The sequence below is a fragment of the Zonotrichia leucophrys genome, chromosome 21 (assembly GCF_028769735.1).
Source record: "Zonotrichia leucophrys gambelii isolate GWCS_2022_RI chromosome 21, RI_Zleu_2.0, whole genome shotgun sequence".
Lineage (NCBI taxonomy): Eukaryota > Metazoa > Chordata > Aves > Passeriformes > Passerellidae > Zonotrichia > Zonotrichia leucophrys.
The window spans coordinates 1,150,378-1,168,336 of NC_088190.1; the positions used below are offsets into that span (position 1 = coordinate 1,150,378).

The 17,959-nt window shown below is 44.0% G+C and overlaps 1 protein-coding gene across 7 annotated transcripts in view; it reads left to right on the top strand.

The window, feature by feature from the left end:
- KIF1B (kinesin family member 1B) overlaps positions 1 to 17,959 on the top strand; it is a 78,804-nt gene that overhangs the window by 55,851 nt on the left and 4,994 nt on the right. For all 7 annotated transcript variants that reach the window (XR_010442613.1, XM_064730908.1, XM_064730911.1 and 4 more), the window contains 20 exons: positions 1,001 to 1,086; positions 1,235 to 1,364; positions 1,717 to 1,876; positions 2,499 to 2,589; positions 3,129 to 3,247; positions 3,769 to 3,824; positions 6,413 to 6,521; positions 7,098 to 7,164; positions 7,920 to 8,004; positions 8,263 to 8,368; positions 11,677 to 11,791; positions 12,324 to 12,457; positions 12,947 to 13,008; positions 13,702 to 13,847; positions 14,108 to 14,347; positions 14,718 to 14,789; positions 15,399 to 15,520; positions 16,281 to 16,430; positions 16,756 to 16,948; positions 17,532 to 17,650. Coding sequence is in view for 6 of the 7 variants with exons in the window: in XM_064730908.1 (XP_064586978.1) it covers positions 1,001 to 1,086; positions 1,235 to 1,364; positions 1,717 to 1,876; positions 2,499 to 2,589; positions 3,129 to 3,247; positions 3,769 to 3,824; positions 6,413 to 6,521; positions 7,098 to 7,164; positions 7,920 to 8,004; positions 8,263 to 8,368; positions 11,677 to 11,791; positions 12,324 to 12,457; positions 12,947 to 13,008; positions 13,702 to 13,847; positions 14,108 to 14,347; positions 14,718 to 14,789; positions 15,399 to 15,520; positions 16,281 to 16,430; positions 16,756 to 16,948; positions 17,532 to 17,650 (2,362 nt within the window). In the remaining variant the exon portion in view is untranslated. The remainder of the gene's footprint in view (positions 1 to 1,000; positions 1,087 to 1,234; positions 1,365 to 1,716; positions 1,877 to 2,498; positions 2,590 to 3,128; positions 3,248 to 3,768; positions 3,825 to 6,412; positions 6,522 to 7,097; positions 7,165 to 7,919; positions 8,005 to 8,262; positions 8,369 to 11,676; positions 11,792 to 12,323; positions 12,458 to 12,946; positions 13,009 to 13,701; positions 13,848 to 14,107; positions 14,348 to 14,717; positions 14,790 to 15,398; positions 15,521 to 16,280; positions 16,431 to 16,755; positions 16,949 to 17,531; positions 17,651 to 17,959) is intronic.

A 17,959-nucleotide genomic window follows, 5' to 3' on the forward strand; every position in this document is an offset into this window, starting at 1 on the left:
GATACTCAAACCTCAATCACCTTCGTGTAGCAAAGAGCACTTGTTCTCTGTTGGTATTGAAATTATTTCGTTTGTTGTTTCACCATATGGGCTGAGCATGAATAAGTCTTGAAATAATGCTACTGAACAAAAGATTTTAAAATTATGATGATGTTGTCCACTGAATTTCATACCTGGCAACTAATGCAACACTGCTTTTTAGGACAGTGGAAGATCTAACTACTTTCAGAAAACTAAAACTAAAGGAAAGCTTTTTTTTCTGGCACCCAGTATAAACACTGCAGAAGGGTATCTGGTTTGATCATTTTGGTGACCTGCATTAAAGTTAAATGTACCAAGTTTTAGCTGTGCTCAAACTCTCCCTTTAAATAATGCTCAGAAATGTGCTCCTCTGGGGCCTGGGGAGAGCACGTGAAGAAGTTCCCAAACTGATGGCTTTCAGCATGGTGGGAACAGAAAGCAGCAGCAGTTTCCCCCTTCATTGCCTCACTAAAAACGTGCAGACTAGGAGCTGCTTTAACACAGTGTTTAATCACCAGGAATTCTTTTCAGAGGAGAGGAGCAGATATCCGGGGTGTAGCGGCCTCAGCAGTGCCGAGTGCCATTGTGTGTGTGCCAGAGTTCCCTGCAGGGCCCTGCTCAGGCCCTGCTGTTTCCCAGTGCTCAGTGTGAGGTGGGCTGCTTGGCAGGGCCGTGCCTCAGCCATGCTGCTGCGAGCACAGATCCTTCCCAGCATTTCCCCTTTCCAGCAGTGGCCAAATGCCAGCAGTTCTTGCTTCTTTAGGTGGGGTAACCCTGGAAGCTTCACTCTCCATGGGAACTTATAATGAAACTGAGACTCTGTAGATGTGTAAGAATCACCCTGGCAGGGATTAAAGCAAGTGAATTAAAATCTGGTTTAATGTGTACAAAAGTCTAGTTTGGTTTGGTCTCCTTAGCATTGACTGAATATTTCCAAATAAATATTTATCTATGTTCTTTTTTCCCTGTGTTTTTTTAGCTGATGAAGAAGCCCCAGATTATGGATCGGGTATTCGACAGTCTGGCACAGCTAAAATTTCATTTGACAATGAGTATTTTGATAAGGTAAGAATTCTTAAAATTGATTTAGGTATCTTTGAGTGTAGTAGCTTGTGCTTCTAAATAAAGAACACGTGTTGTGGGGAAAGAAGGGGATGGCAAACTCAGAAAGTGCAGAAGTCTGTTACAAGCCACTGTTATATTTAATTTTCAGAGTGACTTTTCTTCAGTTGCGATGACTCGGTCTGGACTGTCGCTGGAGGAGTTAAGGATTGTGGAAGGGCAAGGACAGAATTCAGAGGTTACCACTCCTCCAGAGGAGATCAACAGAATGAATGAGCTGGGTAGGCAAGAAATACTTGGTGTTTGGAGAACTTCTGGGAGATTTGTGACACTTTCAGTCACTCATGGAGAGGAGTTCTGAGTGTCCTTCAGGAGTGTCATGGTTAGGGAGAGGTGGCACCAGCAGGTTGAACGTGAGAGATCCTGGTTGAACAGGAGAGATTCATTTGAAGAACAGTGCTGAAAAGCTTCCCAGATATTTGGATCTTTTGGTTATCAGCAAATTATTTGGGTTTAAAAGGGAAAAAAGTGTGATGGGACTAAACTGTCTCCTGAAGAATTATTTCCAGAAAAGAAAGGAGAAAAAAAATGAAAAAAAAATATTTCATGTGGGATTTTTTTTTTCTCCCTAAGACTTGAAGTCAGCCACTTTGGATGGAAAGATGACTATGGAAGGATTCACTGAGGAAATTGGTGATCACCTGAAGCTGGGCAGTGTGTTTACCTTCCGTGTGACAGTGCTTCAGGCCAGTGGCATCCTGCCCGAATACGCAGATATTTTCTGCCAGTTCAAGTAAGAATTTGTCTTCACTTGCATTAGGCAATTAATAGTATAGAGATATGATGAGATAATGATAGAGAGAGCAAAGAACAGTGGGCAGTGGGACTCTGAGAACTTTTCAGATGGGTGGAGGGATTGTACAGCAGAGAAAAACACCTTGTCCTTACTGGAGTTCTTGGTCCTCACTTTCTGTTAAGCAGATGTCAAGCATTAAAGTTTTGCAGAAAGGAATTAGGAATCAAAGTGGACTCATAAGTTACTAGTTTATAGATATCTTGGGGTTTTAAGCTTTTAATGTGAAAAATTCAACACTAGATTTTACATACATCCATTTGAATGAAAGCTGCATGACCCTGGAGGAAATCAGTACTTCTCAAGTGAAAGTGCTCTTAGGCTTGGGTTCTTAAGGAAGAGAATGAAAAGGAGTAATAAAGACATAAAACAAGTACCACAGTTGTGGTCCCACAAGACTATGGTATGCCCAGCTTTGGGCCATCACTCAACTGCTTCTAAAGTTCCAGCAAAATACATTTCTTTTAGGGTTTTAGGATTTCCTTTCAGGGTTGGATTCAGAGCACAGCAATCTTCTTTAAACCATTCTGTGGTGGCTGATTTTTGGTTTATTTTTTTAAAGCTTTTTACATCGACATGATGAAGCTTTCTCAACAGAACCTCTCAAAAACAATGGCAGAGGGACTCCCCTTGGGTTTTACCATGTTCAGAATGTAAGTAAAGCTTCTGTGAGCAGTAACTTCCTCTGTCAGCACTGGCAGTTGTGTGTGTCCTTCAAGGCAAGCAGAATTATTAGGAATAGACAGTACTAGGAGTGATCAGGTGAATGATGTAATCCCCATCACAAAACAAAACCCAGAATGATTCTTTGTGGCAAATTTAACTCTTCCTTCACCTCTGCTTCCTGCCATTGAATTCTGTGTTTCCTTTCCAGCATGAAAACAGTCTAGAGTTCAGGAAATAAAATATACATGTGAATAGCAGTGCTCACGATCTCAGATGAGCTGGATATATCTATTTTTATGAACTGTGTAATGCTTTGGTTACATACAGCCTCCTCTTCTTCTACTTGAAATGCCTGATACTGAGGCTTTAATTTTCTCCTTTCTTGGAGAGTAGAATTAATGCCTAAACCAGAAGAGAATGCAGTTGCTTTTCCTGTGAGTGACACTAAGTGATATGAAAAATACAGACTCCTAAAAGAGATTTCCTTTTTTGAATGTCTCATTTTCTTTCCTTGCCCTTGAAATAGATTGCTGTGGAAGTGACAGAATCTTTTGTGGAGTACATCAAAACAAAGCCTATTGTCTTTGAAGTCTTTGGGCATTATCAGCAGCATCCTCTCCACCTGCAGGGACAGGATCTCAACAGGTATTGCTCCCTAGCCTGGCATGAAGGCACTTGGGGATCATGCTCAGGTTATGCAGCTTTTGTACTCCTGAAATTGTGCCCCACAGCCTCAGAAGCAGAATCCCTGATGGAGGTGACTCTGGCAGAGGCCTGTTTACCCAGTGCAGGGACTGATGGAGTTGTTCTGCCCTGTCAAACATGGGAAGCTGTTCTGCCAGGGCACCCTGAACACCCTCTGGTGATTGGAGCACTGCACTGGGAATACTGGGAGCTTCAGCAGGGATCTGTGAGCTCTGGGAAAATCTCAGCAGTGCTCCTAGGGTTGGTTAAGCTAGAATAGAAAAAGAGCACAGGTTAGTCTGAGAAGTGTGCTGAGCCCCCTTGTGTTCCTGACAGGGGAGATTTACCTGTCTTCATAGAATTCTGAGCATATTTTGAGAGACAATAATAGGTGTGTGTATACAAAGATGCATGTGTGTGCATTTGTGTATATTTCTTATATTTAACTGCCTCTGTATTGATAACTCTTCATTTCTCTGTAGCCCTCCACAGCCTTCTCGAAGATTCTTCCCTCCTCCTATGCCACTGTCAAAGCCAGGTGAGAGCAGCTCTCTAATTCTGTACATCACAGAGGTTGTAGTGTATTCCTGAGGTATGCAGGACTCCAAGGAATGTAGATGGAGTGAGTGCTACAGGGGGCACTGAATGGCTTTGCTGGCTCTCTGCCCTCTTTAGGTTTTATTTTTGTTTCTTCTCAACCTCCTCTGCAAGAAGTGCTGCTTAGTTCATTAGGGGGCAGAATTCCATTCCTGAGGTATTGACCATATTCCATGAGATCTGGCTATGGCTCTTCCCATGCTTACTGAGCACTTGCTGACTGGAAATTTGCTTACTCATTAATTGCTTCATCTTCTTGCTCTCTCATGTTCTCGTTTAGTGCGTGAGTTTGTTGAAATGATTCTTGGTTTTCTTTGCTTAATTGGAATAATGCATGCTGAACTCTTTTGTGATTTTTTTTTTTCCATTTCACCTTTAATTTCCTCCTTCTCCCTCTTTCTCTCACCTGCATATTTCTACCATCCTTTCTCTGTGTGTGTTGCATTCCCTCTGCAGACCATGAAAGGAAAATTGAGTTGATTAGGTACCTTATGTCTGGCTATGTAAACGTGCATGTGCTGAACACGCTGTCCGAGCACGCCACCGTGCTGGCCTCCTCTGCCGTGGCTGCTTTCCAGGATGGAGCTGAGCAGCTGCCACCTTTTCTCTTTCTGCCTGTTCCCAGTTGTCAGAGTGAGCGGGCTCCCAAACGAGATGGTTAGTAGCCACACTTGGTCTGTGGTAGATGTAGAAGTAGTTCCAGAATGTGCTTCCAAATTCCTTTTTCCTTCATCATGTGGTAGTATTAGGAGTAGAAGCTGCCATGGTTGTGCTCATGGGAGGATGCTGTGCTTGAATTCAGGGCTCTTTTGGAGAGAACCATAGAGACAGTCTGTAGACCCCAGTGTGCTGGGAATCACACGTTTTTTTGTGTCACTGCATCTGTTCCCTGAAACTTCCAGGACCTCTGATTTTTCTGTGCTCTGCATAGAGTTTTGTGATACTGGGATGAGAGATGCATATGAAAACACAGGCAGGTATAGAGGAAACATTCTGCTGTGTTCTGTATAGGTTTCCTTTTCACTCATCTTCCTTTCCTGCCACTAACAGTGCTGTTCCTCACTTCCATTTGTATTCTGTTTTATTTAACTCAAAAGAAAGTCTTGCTGATTAATAATTGTACCAGAGCAAGTCTGTGAGAACACCTAGAATCAAGCTTTTATGTTTGGTTAGATGTGTCTTTCAGTTGTTTTTCTCTTCTGATGCTTTTGAATGGCTCTGCTTGGCAATAACCTGGAGTGCCTTGTGTGTTTGGTGTTCCTCTGGCTGGAGTGAGTTCATGTGCAGCTGCATGAGATAATTGGGTGTAAGAGAGTTACTACCCTGAGTAGTGTATGGGAAGGTAAATGATGAGCCCCAAGCTGGCTGCCTCCCAGGGTGGAGCTGTGCTGTGAGCAACTGATTCCTGCAGAATCTGTCCCTCTGAGGCAGCTGCTGTTTTACCCAGAAAGGACACAGATCTCAGAAGAGAGCACTCCTGTAGGGACCTGTTTTATCTGGGGCTGTGATTCCTTCCAGTGCACAGGAAATTCAGTCACGGTAGAAGCCAAAGGATACAGAGATGTAAAGGTGGGAGAGCCTAAAGAATGCCTGAGCAAGGGGGATTGGGTCTTGAGAGGTAGAAGGCAGAATAATTATGTGGCTTAATGAAAGCAGTGAGGTTAGTATGTGAAAGGAGAAAAAATGGAGGATCAGAGTTACAAAAATCCCAGTCAGAGTGTAAGGAATGAAGCTTTTAAAATGTTCCCATTTATAAAAAATGTAATGAGTGAACAGATACAAGAAAGCATGTAATGGTAAGTAAAAGGTTTGATGTGTGAGGGAGTATTAGGTTATTTCTAGAATTTAAGCTGTCTCATTTTTTTTAAACATGGTTTATCCCTGCATTTGAATGAAAGGAATTAGAGGGGATCTGGCTGGTTATACTCACTAATACCAAGAGATAAGGAGCCCAGAAAAATACTTAGGCAGGATCAGGGCTCTGGAATAAGTCTTGTTCTGCCTTTTTACATATACAATATCTTAACCAAGTGATGCAGGGGTCTGGCAGTTTGTAACATGAAGTGAAGACTGAAGTTTTAAGTTCTATTCTTTTCCTGTTGTGTGGGGAAGGTAAATGGGTACTTTATGGGTGAGTAATGCTGCAGATGGACAGACCTCAGGAATTCTAAATCACCAACTGTCAAGCCATAAAGCAACTGATGCACATTTGAGGAAGCTTCTTCTCTGTGGATCAGAGGAACTGTTTATTTTTCCAGGCTTTTTGGATGCAGTTTTGTTCCATTATTTAACTTCAAAAATTTTTTCTATTCTTGTAACCTAGATTTAAAAAACACTTCGAGAAATAATGATTGGTGTAAGCAACATAATTTTCATGGTAAAAGCTGTGATCTGCCTACATACACAGAATATGTAGGACCTCTGAAATGGCACATTTCTGTGAGTCCTGAATAGGCTTTACTTGTTCAGCCTTTGTAAACCACTCTTTTTTTCTTCTTTCTTTCTTTCTTTTTTTTTTTTTCTTTTAAGTGCCAGCTACAAAGCTGAATACTATGAGCAAGCCCAGCTTGGGCCAGAGTGTGAGCAAATACGACCTCCTGGTGTGGTTTGAGATCAGTGAACTGGAGCCAACAGGGGAGTAAGTCCTATATTAATATTGTGATTAATATTGTGTTTCAAGAACCGTGGTTTATGAGGTTTCTGGGTTTTTCCCCTTTGTTATGTTCAGACCAGGCTGATGTTTAGCAGTCACCATGGCAAGGGCCTGGCTGGTTTGTAGTGATGGGTGTCCAATCTGCTGGCAGTAGTTGTCCCCATCAGAAGGGACTAAAGTGATAGAATGACTTTCTTTCACACTTGGAGGGGTCTCTGCCTGGTGAAGTTCCAGGCACAGGCAGCAGGAAAACTGCCCTGTGTAGGCCATGGGTTTGGGCTCTTTGGGACACTGGAGGCTTTACTCCAGTCACACAGCCTCTGCTCAGTGTTCATCTCTGGACAGAGGTTTCCCCTGCCAGGTCTTCAGGGGTTATGCTGAGAAGTGAGTTGCAGTTTCCCATTGGTACTGGAGGTCCAGTGGGTGATGCTTCACAAGTCAGTGGTCTCTAATGGCAGAAGGAGCCTCTTTGGAGAGTGGTAGGAAGAACTCAGGTGCCTTGAGCTGCTGCAAGGAGGAAGCTGCTGTGCAGGTACATGTGTGGTTCCCTGTCTCTCACAGGTACATCCCTGCTATTGTGGATCACACCGGGGGCCTGCCCTGCCAGGGGACCTTCCTGCTGCACCAGGTACTGAGGGAGCTGTGGCACAGCAAGGCCGTGTCTGCAGGGAGGGAGGGGGTGCTGCTGCCTGGGTGTGCCCTCCTGTCCCTCACAGTGACAGGCAGGGTGTCCCAGGCTGTGCTTGCTCTCCTGGCTTTGGGCTGGGACGAGACTGTGGCCCCAGGATGTTGCTGCTCCTGTGCTTGTCAGTGGGCATCCCACTCAGGAAAGAGCAAAGCCTTTTAAAAAGCAGGAACCTCTGGGGCCAGATTTGTGCCTTTGGTGTTCTCCAGCATCTCTAAGGACACAGAAGGATGATGTGGACTCAAATTCCTTTTGCTGTCTCTCACTGCTTGTGGTTATGACACATAATCTATGAAGTGACTGTATCTCAGTCATCTTAAATTCCTCTTATAATCCTTAGTAATATTTTGTCTCTAGCTAGATTATAAAGATAACCCCAGTTAAATGTGGTTTATAGGTTTAAAGTTATACTTTTCCTACTCTGTCTTTGTGGAGTGAGAAGGGGAAGCATTTAATTTCTTTTACATATGAGAATATAACATCCCCTTGAAGTGAATTTTAGGGCCCTGAAACAAAGAGTTGCTTGTTCAGTTACAGACGACATCTAATGATATTATTTAAATCACTTCAATGATATTAAATGATATTAATGATATCATTTAAATGATATTATTTACTTCACTTTTGCAGTACAAGTGCAGAACAGATGGGGTGTGTGTGTGAACACTTGAGCAGTGTTTTGTTTCTGAACCCCACAGGGAATCCAGCGGAGGATCACAGTCACCATTATCCATGAGAAGGGCAGTGAGCTGCACTGGAAGGATGTGCGAGAGCTGGTGGTTGGTGAGTGAATGCTTTTGTGTCTTGCTCTGTCAGGAAGAAAAACTATTGCTGGTAATTCCTCTTTGTATCAGACTCTGTCATTTTTATGAGCACTGCCTGTAGGAGGAGAATTTTGAAAAAGATCCAGAGGAAGAACTCGAGTTTTGCAACTTGCATTTACAGCTGCTTGTTATTCATGTAGTGTGAAATTGTATTTGGGAAAACAAATTCCTTTTGTGTTACAGTTTGAATTTTGATTCCTCCTCCTTCCCTTTCTAGGGCGTATAAGAAATAAAGCAGAGGTAGATGAAGCTGCTGTGGATGCCATTCTGTCTTTGAATATTATCTCTGCAAAATACCTGAAATCCTCTCACAGCTCCAACAGGTAAGTGAATGAAGTGAGCCCTGCAACAGGAATCTGAATTTATTTGACCTCTGATGTATTGGCAGGATGTTTGGAAAGCTGGGAATGTGGCTAATTATTAAATGTAGAATTCCATGGGCACAGAACACACAGGTAGAGAATGAACATCAGTGTCAAATCTTGATCCATGGGAAGGTTTGCTGACAATGCATCTGAATTGCTTTCCATGTGTATGGACCATATAGGGCAGGTGGAAAGGAACAGCTTAAGAGGACCTTAACCCAAAACTTCTAAACTGACATCAAGGTTTGGTGCTAGAATACAGCATTGAGGACTCCACATTGTTCTGCTTCAGTGTCTGCAGCCAAGTGCAGCAAGGCAGAGGGGAGCTTGGGCACAGCCTCTCCCTGCTCTGACAGCAGAGTCACTTGGCTTCTCCCTGCTCTGTTCAGCTGCTGCAAAGGAGGAATATCCCTGGAATGGGCTCTGAGTGGCTTTTTCCAGAGGGGAGGAAAGTTTGAGTCTGTCTTTGCTGCACCTGCTGAGTGCTGGAGGTGGGATCCTTCCAAGCACTGGAATTCTTCCTTCTCTCTTAGAGGCCTGGACTTTGAATCACCTTTGGCATTAAAGTGGATTTGGGATGCTGCTCCTGCCTATGGGCTCTCTGCCACCTGGTGTCTGTAAAGGCAGCCAGGGACTGGGGGAGTGGCAGTTTCTGCCTTCCACTGAGAAATGGGTGTTTTAGTGTGTTTGAGTTAAGGGATCAGTGTCACTGGGAAACAGGGAGACTGCTGCTGCTTTTCTGTCTGATACTGTTGGATTTGCAGTTGGAAAGCCCTGTGCTTTCTGTTTTGTTTCAATAAATTCCTAAGTTCCTACAGGACTGTAGCTCTGTAGTTTGCTGTAAGGTGGCAGCTTGGGTGAAGGATGAGTGGGGTGAAGCTTTTGGCCATCTCATCCCAAAATGCCAAGGTTTGAGTTGTGGGATGAGTGCATGGCAGCATGGTGGAAGGGGATTGAGGCCCTGGTAAGGGATTATGTCTTAATGTTTGCTCATTGTCTGCAGACGTGTTTGTTGCTTTCTGTGGGGTTTTTCCACTTTGTTTTGTTTCTTAGTCCACTTGTTCTGTTCCTCTCAGCTGTTGCTTTTCTGTTCTGCTTTTGGCTGCACTAACCGAAGCACTTTCTATGTTTTTACAGGCTCTTTCTTGATAAGGATATGCCTAGGTATTTTTTGTTTGCTTCCTTTATCCATAAAGATTCTTGAAAATAGAATGCTTTATGTCCCGTTTGTATTGTTGCAACTTCCCTCAGCTTTTACTGAATTCTGTTAGCACAGCTCTTCCAGTAGTAGTCTTCCTCTTCCCCTTCCTCTTCCCCTTCCTCTTCCCTTACCTCTTCCTCTTCCTTCCCCTTCTCCTTCCCCTTCCCCTTCCTCTTCCTCCTGCTCCTCCTCCTCTGTGTCAGAGGCTTATTCAGGTACAGTTCACTGGGGGACTTGTGGAGGTGAACTTTCCTTCACATGTGAGAGTAGGAGAATTTCCTTTGTCAGTCTTTCTGATTTTCTTGGTGTGCCATCAAACATAGACCCTTTTTGTAGTCCTTGCTATTTTTTCCCTTGTTCTGTTTCAAAGAGCTAAATTTGGAATTTCTCACTGTCTCTGACTCTGCAACGCTGCTTGTTTGAAGGACCAAGGCAAGGACTGAATGATGAGGTTCCTTGAATTGCTCTGATCAAATAGCAGTGGCTGCCATGTGACTGCTCCTCAGCCTCTGTTCTGGGGCTGGATTTGCATGTGAAATTTAACCCTGTGGTTGCCACTCCTTGGCTGAGCAGCTGGCAGAGGAGCCGGACATGCAGTGCTGCCCAGGCTGGGTTCCTGTTCCACCCTCCCAGGGGGGTCCAGCCCGGATGGCCCCTGCACAGCCTGGGGCACTTTGCACTCTGCTTTCTGTGCTCTGCTCTGCAGAAGAGAAGGCAGAGCCGTCAGTGCTCCCAGTTCCCCACCTCTCACTAATGCTAGGATCCACTTCAGAAGCAGTCCTAACCTGTTTACATTTAACCTGTAACATTTAACCTCTCTCCCATGCTTTGTGTTCTGTGCTCCCTTTTCCTCCTTGTGCTGTTGGCTGTGCTGAAAGGAGTTTGCTCACTTCTGGTTTTTGTCTCACTCTGTAGCTATTGTAGCAAATTCTGGTTTGGGCAGGCAAAGCTGTGTATATTCACCTTCCTGGCTAGAAAAGATCCACTGAAATCCACAGCCTCAAAGCTGTGCTTGACTTTGTCTTGGTGTTTGGTGGAACATCATTTTGCTCCAGAGGGTGCTGGTATTTCTGCACTGAGGAGCATTTACACCTGTGTGCTCTCTCCATGAGGAGAAATCTTGTTTGGCAAATGGTGCAGAACTGATATTGGGGCTACATACAGTGCTTTTTTTCTTGTTTCTTTTACCTCCACCCTGCTGTTTGTCCTTTGTCCTTAATTTCATCTTCTATTTTTCTGAGTTGGGAATTAGTAACTTATTTAAAAAAACAATATACATGAAGCACTTTCTTGCTTTTAGTACTACATCATTTGGACTCAAAAAGGGATAAAAATAGCAAGAGGATTTGGGAGGGAAATTATATAGAGGTGATGAAGAATGAACACCTTCTGTTTCTGTCACCAGTGTGGAAAGATGTGCTGAGTTCCTCAATAGGGGCATAGGTCTTCTTTCCAAAGGGGCCTTCCTGAAAGCAGCTGCTGCCTGTGAGAAAGGAGAAAGCTGATTTCCCCAAGCCCCTGCTGGAGAGGGGAGAGTCTAATGATGCCTTTGGATGTGGTGATTGAGCTGTGCTGTGTGTGATGCTGTCTCTCACTTTTTACTTGAACCTTCTGGATTGCTGGGGTAAACTATGGGAGCTTTCATCTCCTCTCTTTCCTTGTGCCAGACTGAAGATACCTCTTACAGAAGTCCTAAAATATGGTGTAGAAAGAATCTTCCCATGTACTTTTAAGATCCAGCTGGGCTGAATTTCAGCAGTAGAAATTAAATTTTCTCTCTTTAGAAACAACTGTTCAGTTCTGACTTCTCTGTAGAGTTCTGACAGCTTTTGTTTTCTGCATTCCCTCTTTTCTCTTTTAGATGAGTGCTCTCCATAACAGGCAGTGGTCTTTGCACCACACTGTTTGGGGTAGAAGTAAATGATCTTGGAAATAAGGTTTTTGCTTCAAGTATTTGTTACCCACATGACTGGAGGATGATACCAGAAAGAGATGCTTTACACTGAGAGATGAGGGGGCTGCAGAGGAACTCTTCCTAGTGACCTTTTGCTGTCCTTCTTTCCAGGACTTTCTACCGGTTTGAGGCAGTTTGGGACAGTTCCTTGCACAACTCCCTGCTCCTCAATCGAGTGACGCCGTATGGAGAGAAGATCTACATGACCCTTTCTGCCTACCTGGAGGTGAGACACCAGGGCCTTCCTGCTGGCTATAAACTGTTTGAGACAGGACACAGGGTGTACCCAGGAGAAATGGATTCAAAAGTGATTTGAATGCTGAAGCCAGTAAGAGTATTTATTCATTTCCTGAGGACAGGGTGGAAAAAATGTAATCATAGTTAACATCTTGATGTCAAGGTATTACTGCCTTGCAACACAAGAGATACTGGTGGTCTTGCCTTTTTGTGCCTTGTTTTATCTATCTTAGTATCTGAAAATCCACTGGAATCAGTGAATATTGCTGTGTAAGTACTGGTGTTACAAACAGCAGCTTAGCTCTTGGCTTGTGTGCAAGACCCTGTTGTTTTGTGTAGTAAAATCATTTCATGGGATGCATCAAGAAATTTGGCAGCTCTCTTTCACAGATACACATGAAAATCCTTCACCAAAGAGCCAAACAAGAACAGATTTGCAGAGCTGTCCCAAGAGCTAAGGGCAGCAGTGTACCTTGGCACAGTTGGCTGCAGCCATTCACTCCTTGCTGGTGTTCCCTCAGCTCGACCACTGCATCCAGCCCGCTGTGATCACCAAGGACGTGTGCATGGTGTTCTACTCGCGGGACGCCAAGATCTCCCCGCCGCGCTCCCTGCGCAGCCTCTTCGGCAGCGGCTACTCCAAATCCCCCGACTCGTAAGTGCACCTGCACTTCTGCTCTTCCTTTCTTGCCACTATTTCTGCTTCCTCTTAGAGGATTTCGTTTCGTTTTCTTAATTTTTTCCCTTGAAACTTTGCCTGCTCATAGGTTCCCTAGTCTGGTTTTGAATGTTCTTTCTCACATTTATTTCAGTGGAACTCTGATGGCTTCTCTCTTTACTGGCCTCTTTTCCATATAAACAGAGCTGGGCAGAGGGATCCATTTTTCAATTTGCATCCTGACCTGGAATTTGCTGCATCATGTGCTCTTCCCAGTGCAGGGTGGGGTGGGAACAAGGGGGAAATGCCTTTTTTTAGGATCTTGCAGTTCTGGCTATTTTGTGCAAGAGTAGTATTGAAATCTAGTTCTAACTAACAACTATACTTTAAATTCTGCTTTGGGAACCACTGAGTTAAAGCTGAAGCACTTTATTTCTGAAGATAATAAATAGTGTGTTTTTGCTTCTTCTGCTTTCCTGTGAACAGCAATCGAGTAACTGGGATCTATGAACTGAGTTTATGCAAAATGTCAGACACAGGAAGTCCAGGTAAGCAGCAACCAGGTGATAAATATGATGATAAATATGAAATATTGCAGAAAATTTCTCAGGGAGAATGGAGTGAACATTTCTGTCCTGATCAGAAGCAGTTCCTGTGTTTCATAGAAGCAGTGGAACGTTGTTATTCTGTAAAATACTTACTCAGGCTTTTACTTTAGACTCAGGTCTGTGTTTACCATTGGTAAACAAGGATTCACTGGAAACTCGATGTTTTCTGACATGGGTAACTCAGGACACTGAGTGCATGTATCACATCATGCCCCTGATAACCCATGGCTCATAACCAGCAGGTGAGACTGGGTTTTGCAGCAGGAGAGCTTTTTCTTGTCTTTTGAAGATGCTGCTGATTTCTGATGCCAACTTCACCACTTGGAAGGAATATAGTTCATGGTGTATCTGTGTGGTTTTCTTCTAAGATGTAGAAACTGAAGTCCTTGTGTTGAATTAGACTGAACAGGAGTTTACATTATATCTTGGTCAATAGAAAATATCTAAAAAAGTAAGAAAGCTGGACTAAATAAAATATCTTTGGTTGTGTATTTGCAGGCAATGAAATCGTTATGTTGTATATTTCCAGCCAAGCAGCAGAGGTGCTGGTTCTTTGCAGATTGCTGATTCTTTCTCTGTGACACCTCTCTGGCTATGGTTTTAACATGGTTTGTGTTGTTTTTTACTGCTCAGGAATGCAGAGGAGGAGGAGGAAAGTCCTGGATACTTCTGTGGCATATGTGAGGGGCGAAGAGAACCTGGCAGGTTGGAGGCCCAGGGGGGACAGCCTCATTCTAGAGCATCAGTGGGAACTGGAGAAACTGGAGCTGCTGCATGAGGTGAGTAAGGAGATGGAAGTCAAGATTTAAATAAATTCTCCTGGCAGAGAAGATACAAAGTGTGTGGCTGGCTGCTGAGTAGAGTCCTCAGCTCAGAATCTCAGTGTATTCAAAATAGCAAATTCAATTTCCAGTGCCACTGTAAACTCCCTTCCCTGGGGAGAGTTACTGGTATGAATAGTAAAGGATTCCTAAGAATTCAGTGGCTGTAAAATTGGCACCTTCCTGGAGGGGACGGCACTGATTTCTTTTCTCACTAGGTGGAAAAAACGCGACATTTTCTTCTGCTTCGTGAGAAGCTTGGTGACAGCATCCCCAAGTCCCTGAGTGACTCGTTGTCTCCCAGCCTGAGCAGTGGAACCCTCAGCACCTCCACCAGCATTTCCTCTCAGATTTCCACCACGACCTTCGAGAGCGCGGTGACGCCCAGCGAGAGCAGCGGCTACGACTCGGCCGACATCGAGAGCCTGGTGGACAGGGAGAAGGAGCTGGCCACCAAGGTATGGCACAGGGCAGCCATCCTGCAGGGCAGCCTCGAGCTTCTCAGAGAGCTTGGGGAATATCCAGTAGGGTGAGAGTTTCATTTGAACATCTTGGGTAGTGAAATGAGCCGCTTTCACCGGCCGGGGCTGCTGGGGAGGTTTGGGCTGTGGCTGTGTCTCATTCCCCTGTGTTAGTGGTTCTATAAAAACTTTCTAATTTTATCAAGTGAAGTGATTATTATCCTCTTCTGTGATTTTTCATTGCAGTTTAGGATTTGTTTTTTCTTTAACGACCTGCCAAGTGTGTCTTGGCAAATCACCTGTTCAAATTTCTCTGAAAATCTAAATCTAAAGTTCTTCTCTGTGTCTCATTTGTTTCCCCCTTTAGTGTCTGCAGCTTCTTACTCATACTTTCAATCGGGAATTCAACCAGGTGTACAACAGCATCAGTGATTGTAAGGTAAATATTTCATGTAATATTTAATTGTAATACACTCTATTTGTGGTACAATAGCAGCATGTTTGTGAGTCATGGAATCTGCTGATACTATCAAAAGATAAACCACTTTATATTAATTTATTATTTTTTATTTTCAGTCCTTTGGAAGCATTTGGCTATTCAGCATCAGGTTCCAAAGGCTATGGCAGGAATTGGCAATGGTGTGGGCTTGCAGTGTAGTACAGTACCCCGTTTATTAGCAGACTCTCACTGTCTTCCCCTGCATACACTTTCCCTATGTAGAAGGATAAATCTACTCTTAAAAATGTTGCCAGTAGGCAAAGGGAATACCAGGTTTCAAAGTGGATGATGTTTTATCACTGAAGGAGTCACAGTGTGAATAATCAGAAGTGTAGGACATTGATGATAACAAGCTGTGTCTGCATAAACAGTGCTCTGTTTCTGCCCCCAGATGGGCTTGTGGTGGTTTGTGTGAAAATTTGCCTGCTGACGAGGGGAATGGCTGATGAGAAAGCCTTTGTGCTCTCTGAGCCATCCCTGCTGAGGGCATTCTGAGCCAGAAGGAGCCCCAGCTGCAGCCCAGCTGCTGAGATGTGTTTGTGCTTGCAGCTCTCGGATATTTCTCCCATTGGGCGGGACCCGTCCGTGTCCAGTTTCAGCAGCGCCACCCTCACCCCTTCATCCACCTGCCCTTCTCTGGTGGACTCCAGGTGCAATTCAGTTGACCAGAAGTAAGTGTAATGCAGTAAAAGGAAACATTACTTTTCAGTGCTTCACACATCTCTTTGCTGTTTTCTGCTTTGTTTTTCCTCTTTTCTTCCTTTTCCCTGCTTTCAGATGTTTCTCTGTACAGCCCCCTTGCCTTCCTTCTCCAGTCACTCTGCACAATTCTTTTTCATTTTGTTCTTTTGAAGTGCTGTTTTTCCTGCTTGTGTTGGGGCAACAGTCAGATGCTTGGCATTCCAGTGACCAGTGCATCTACAGTGTGCAGAGTCCACAAGTTTTTTCAGAGGTCTTTTGAAAAGGTCTACTAATAACGACCCAGAATAAACCAGTTTGGCCATTAATCTCTGTTTATCTTTCTCAGCTGTATCTATACAAGATATTTTTGATGAAATTAGTAATAACTATGTAGTAAAAGGCATAATTTGTACCTTTTCAGTTCAGCATCCCTGAGGGAGGAGTGCTGAGGAAGTAGAACATTTTACATCAAACAGTAGTAGGAAGTGGGTCTGTGTTGTGACTACGTTTAGCAGGAGAAAAATGGTAGAAGTAGTGGGGAAGCAACTTACTAGTGGTTATTATAAGTTTTATTCCACAGATATCAAGGGAAAATGCTATTCAGTATTGTACAGAAGGATCCCAATGTCATAAAATAAATCTGGGCTGGAGGAAGGAACTTCAAGCCGGCCTGAAGATGCAGTTTAAATTCCATTGTCGCATTCAGTTGCTTTGTTGTGATTTACTTTGTTTTCTCTACTTTTTTTAAAGGACACCAGAAGCAAATTCTCGTGCCTCCAGTCCCTGTCATGAGGTGGAGCAGTTCCAGATAATTCCTGCAGTAGAAACTTCCTACCTTGCCAGAGCTGGAAAGAACGAGTTCCTAAACCTTGTTCCTGATATTGAGGAAATCAGACCAGGGTAAGTTTTTTATTGTTGTGTGGTCGTGGCTTCCCAAGAGCTCTCACAGGGGCTTTCTGAGATTCTGAGGTTCTGTGCCCCATTTGAAGAGGGAAATTTAACAGGTGATAGCAGAGCTGCAGATGGATGGAGGAAGACTGTCAGACTTTTGCATAGATGTTGGAAACACCATTCAGCTTGTTTTAGAAGAACTTTTTCAGAATACTGTTGCAGACAAAACAGGACCAGTTATTAAGGACCAAGTGTCTTACACAGTGTTTTGCAGTTAATAGGGATACTCAGGGGAAAATCTATTTCTGTATTGACGTGGGTTTATTTTTTCCAGCTCTGTGGTGTCAAAGAAAGGATACCTCCACTTCAAGGAGCCGCTCTCCAGCTCCTGGGCCAAGCACTTTGTGGTGGTTCGCCGTCCTTATGTTTTTATTTACAACAGTGACAAAGATCCTGTAGAAAGAGGAATCATAAACTTGTCCACAGCTCAGGTGGAATACAGTGAGGATCAACAGGCAATGGTGAAGGTCAGTGTGAGAGCTGTTGTTTATTTATCCATAAAGCAGGGACATTACAAGAAGCAGTGCATCTGTACCATCAGGTGTGTCATCTCGTTCTGAGGAAAATGGATCTGAGTTGTGGAGACATTGAGGATCCTGCCCACAAAGTTCCAGATAGTTCAGGCTTTCTTATGGTTTTGGACACAGTTGTACAGAGAGTGACCCTGACTGCTGTCACACATCAGATTAGCTTTCAGGAGGATGTGTTGGTGCCACCACCCTGCATGTTGGGTTTTTGCAGCTTCCTTTGTATGGTTTTTTGGGCTTGTGTGTTTTGTTTGTTTAAAAACAAAACCCCACAAAACAACGCATACAAACATCCTGCAAGGAATCAAGTGAACTCTACTGGTCCATCTCTTAAAGCCCACACTCAGCAGTTAACACTCTGTTTTGTAGAAGGGAATGAGTAATTATACCCTGGCAATCACCAGTGAGACATGAATGAAAGGGGGATGTGATGGAGCAGATTCTCTCCGAGGGGAAATGTGCATCAGCCTCTGTGCTTGCAGACTTTGTGTTTAAATTGTTTACATTGTCCTTGATGTTGCAGACCCCCAACACGTTTGGAGTGTGCACCAAGCACCGTGGAGTCCTGCTGCAGGCCATCAATGACAAGGACATGAATGACTGGTTGTACGCCTTCAATCCTCTCCTGGCCGGCACCATTCGGTGAGGGGGGCCCTGCTCACACCTCAGGCAGTGCCTGCTCTCAGATTTGAGCTTTGCTCTCAGCAGTTTGACAGGATGTGGGAACTGGAGCAGGGAGGAGAGTAGGCAGAAAAACGCCCAGAACAATCAGAAAACAAACCAGCCCTGTGTTTCAGGAGCTGCAGGGGCTGTTGTTTTGGCTTGTGACGTTCTGAACAGCCATGTCCAGTCTGAACGTGTGTGGGATGCTACATTTGGAGACCACAAGATGGTTTCCTTGTATTGCCACTTTACAAATTTTTAAAGTTTCTTGCTTCCTCTGTGCTGGAC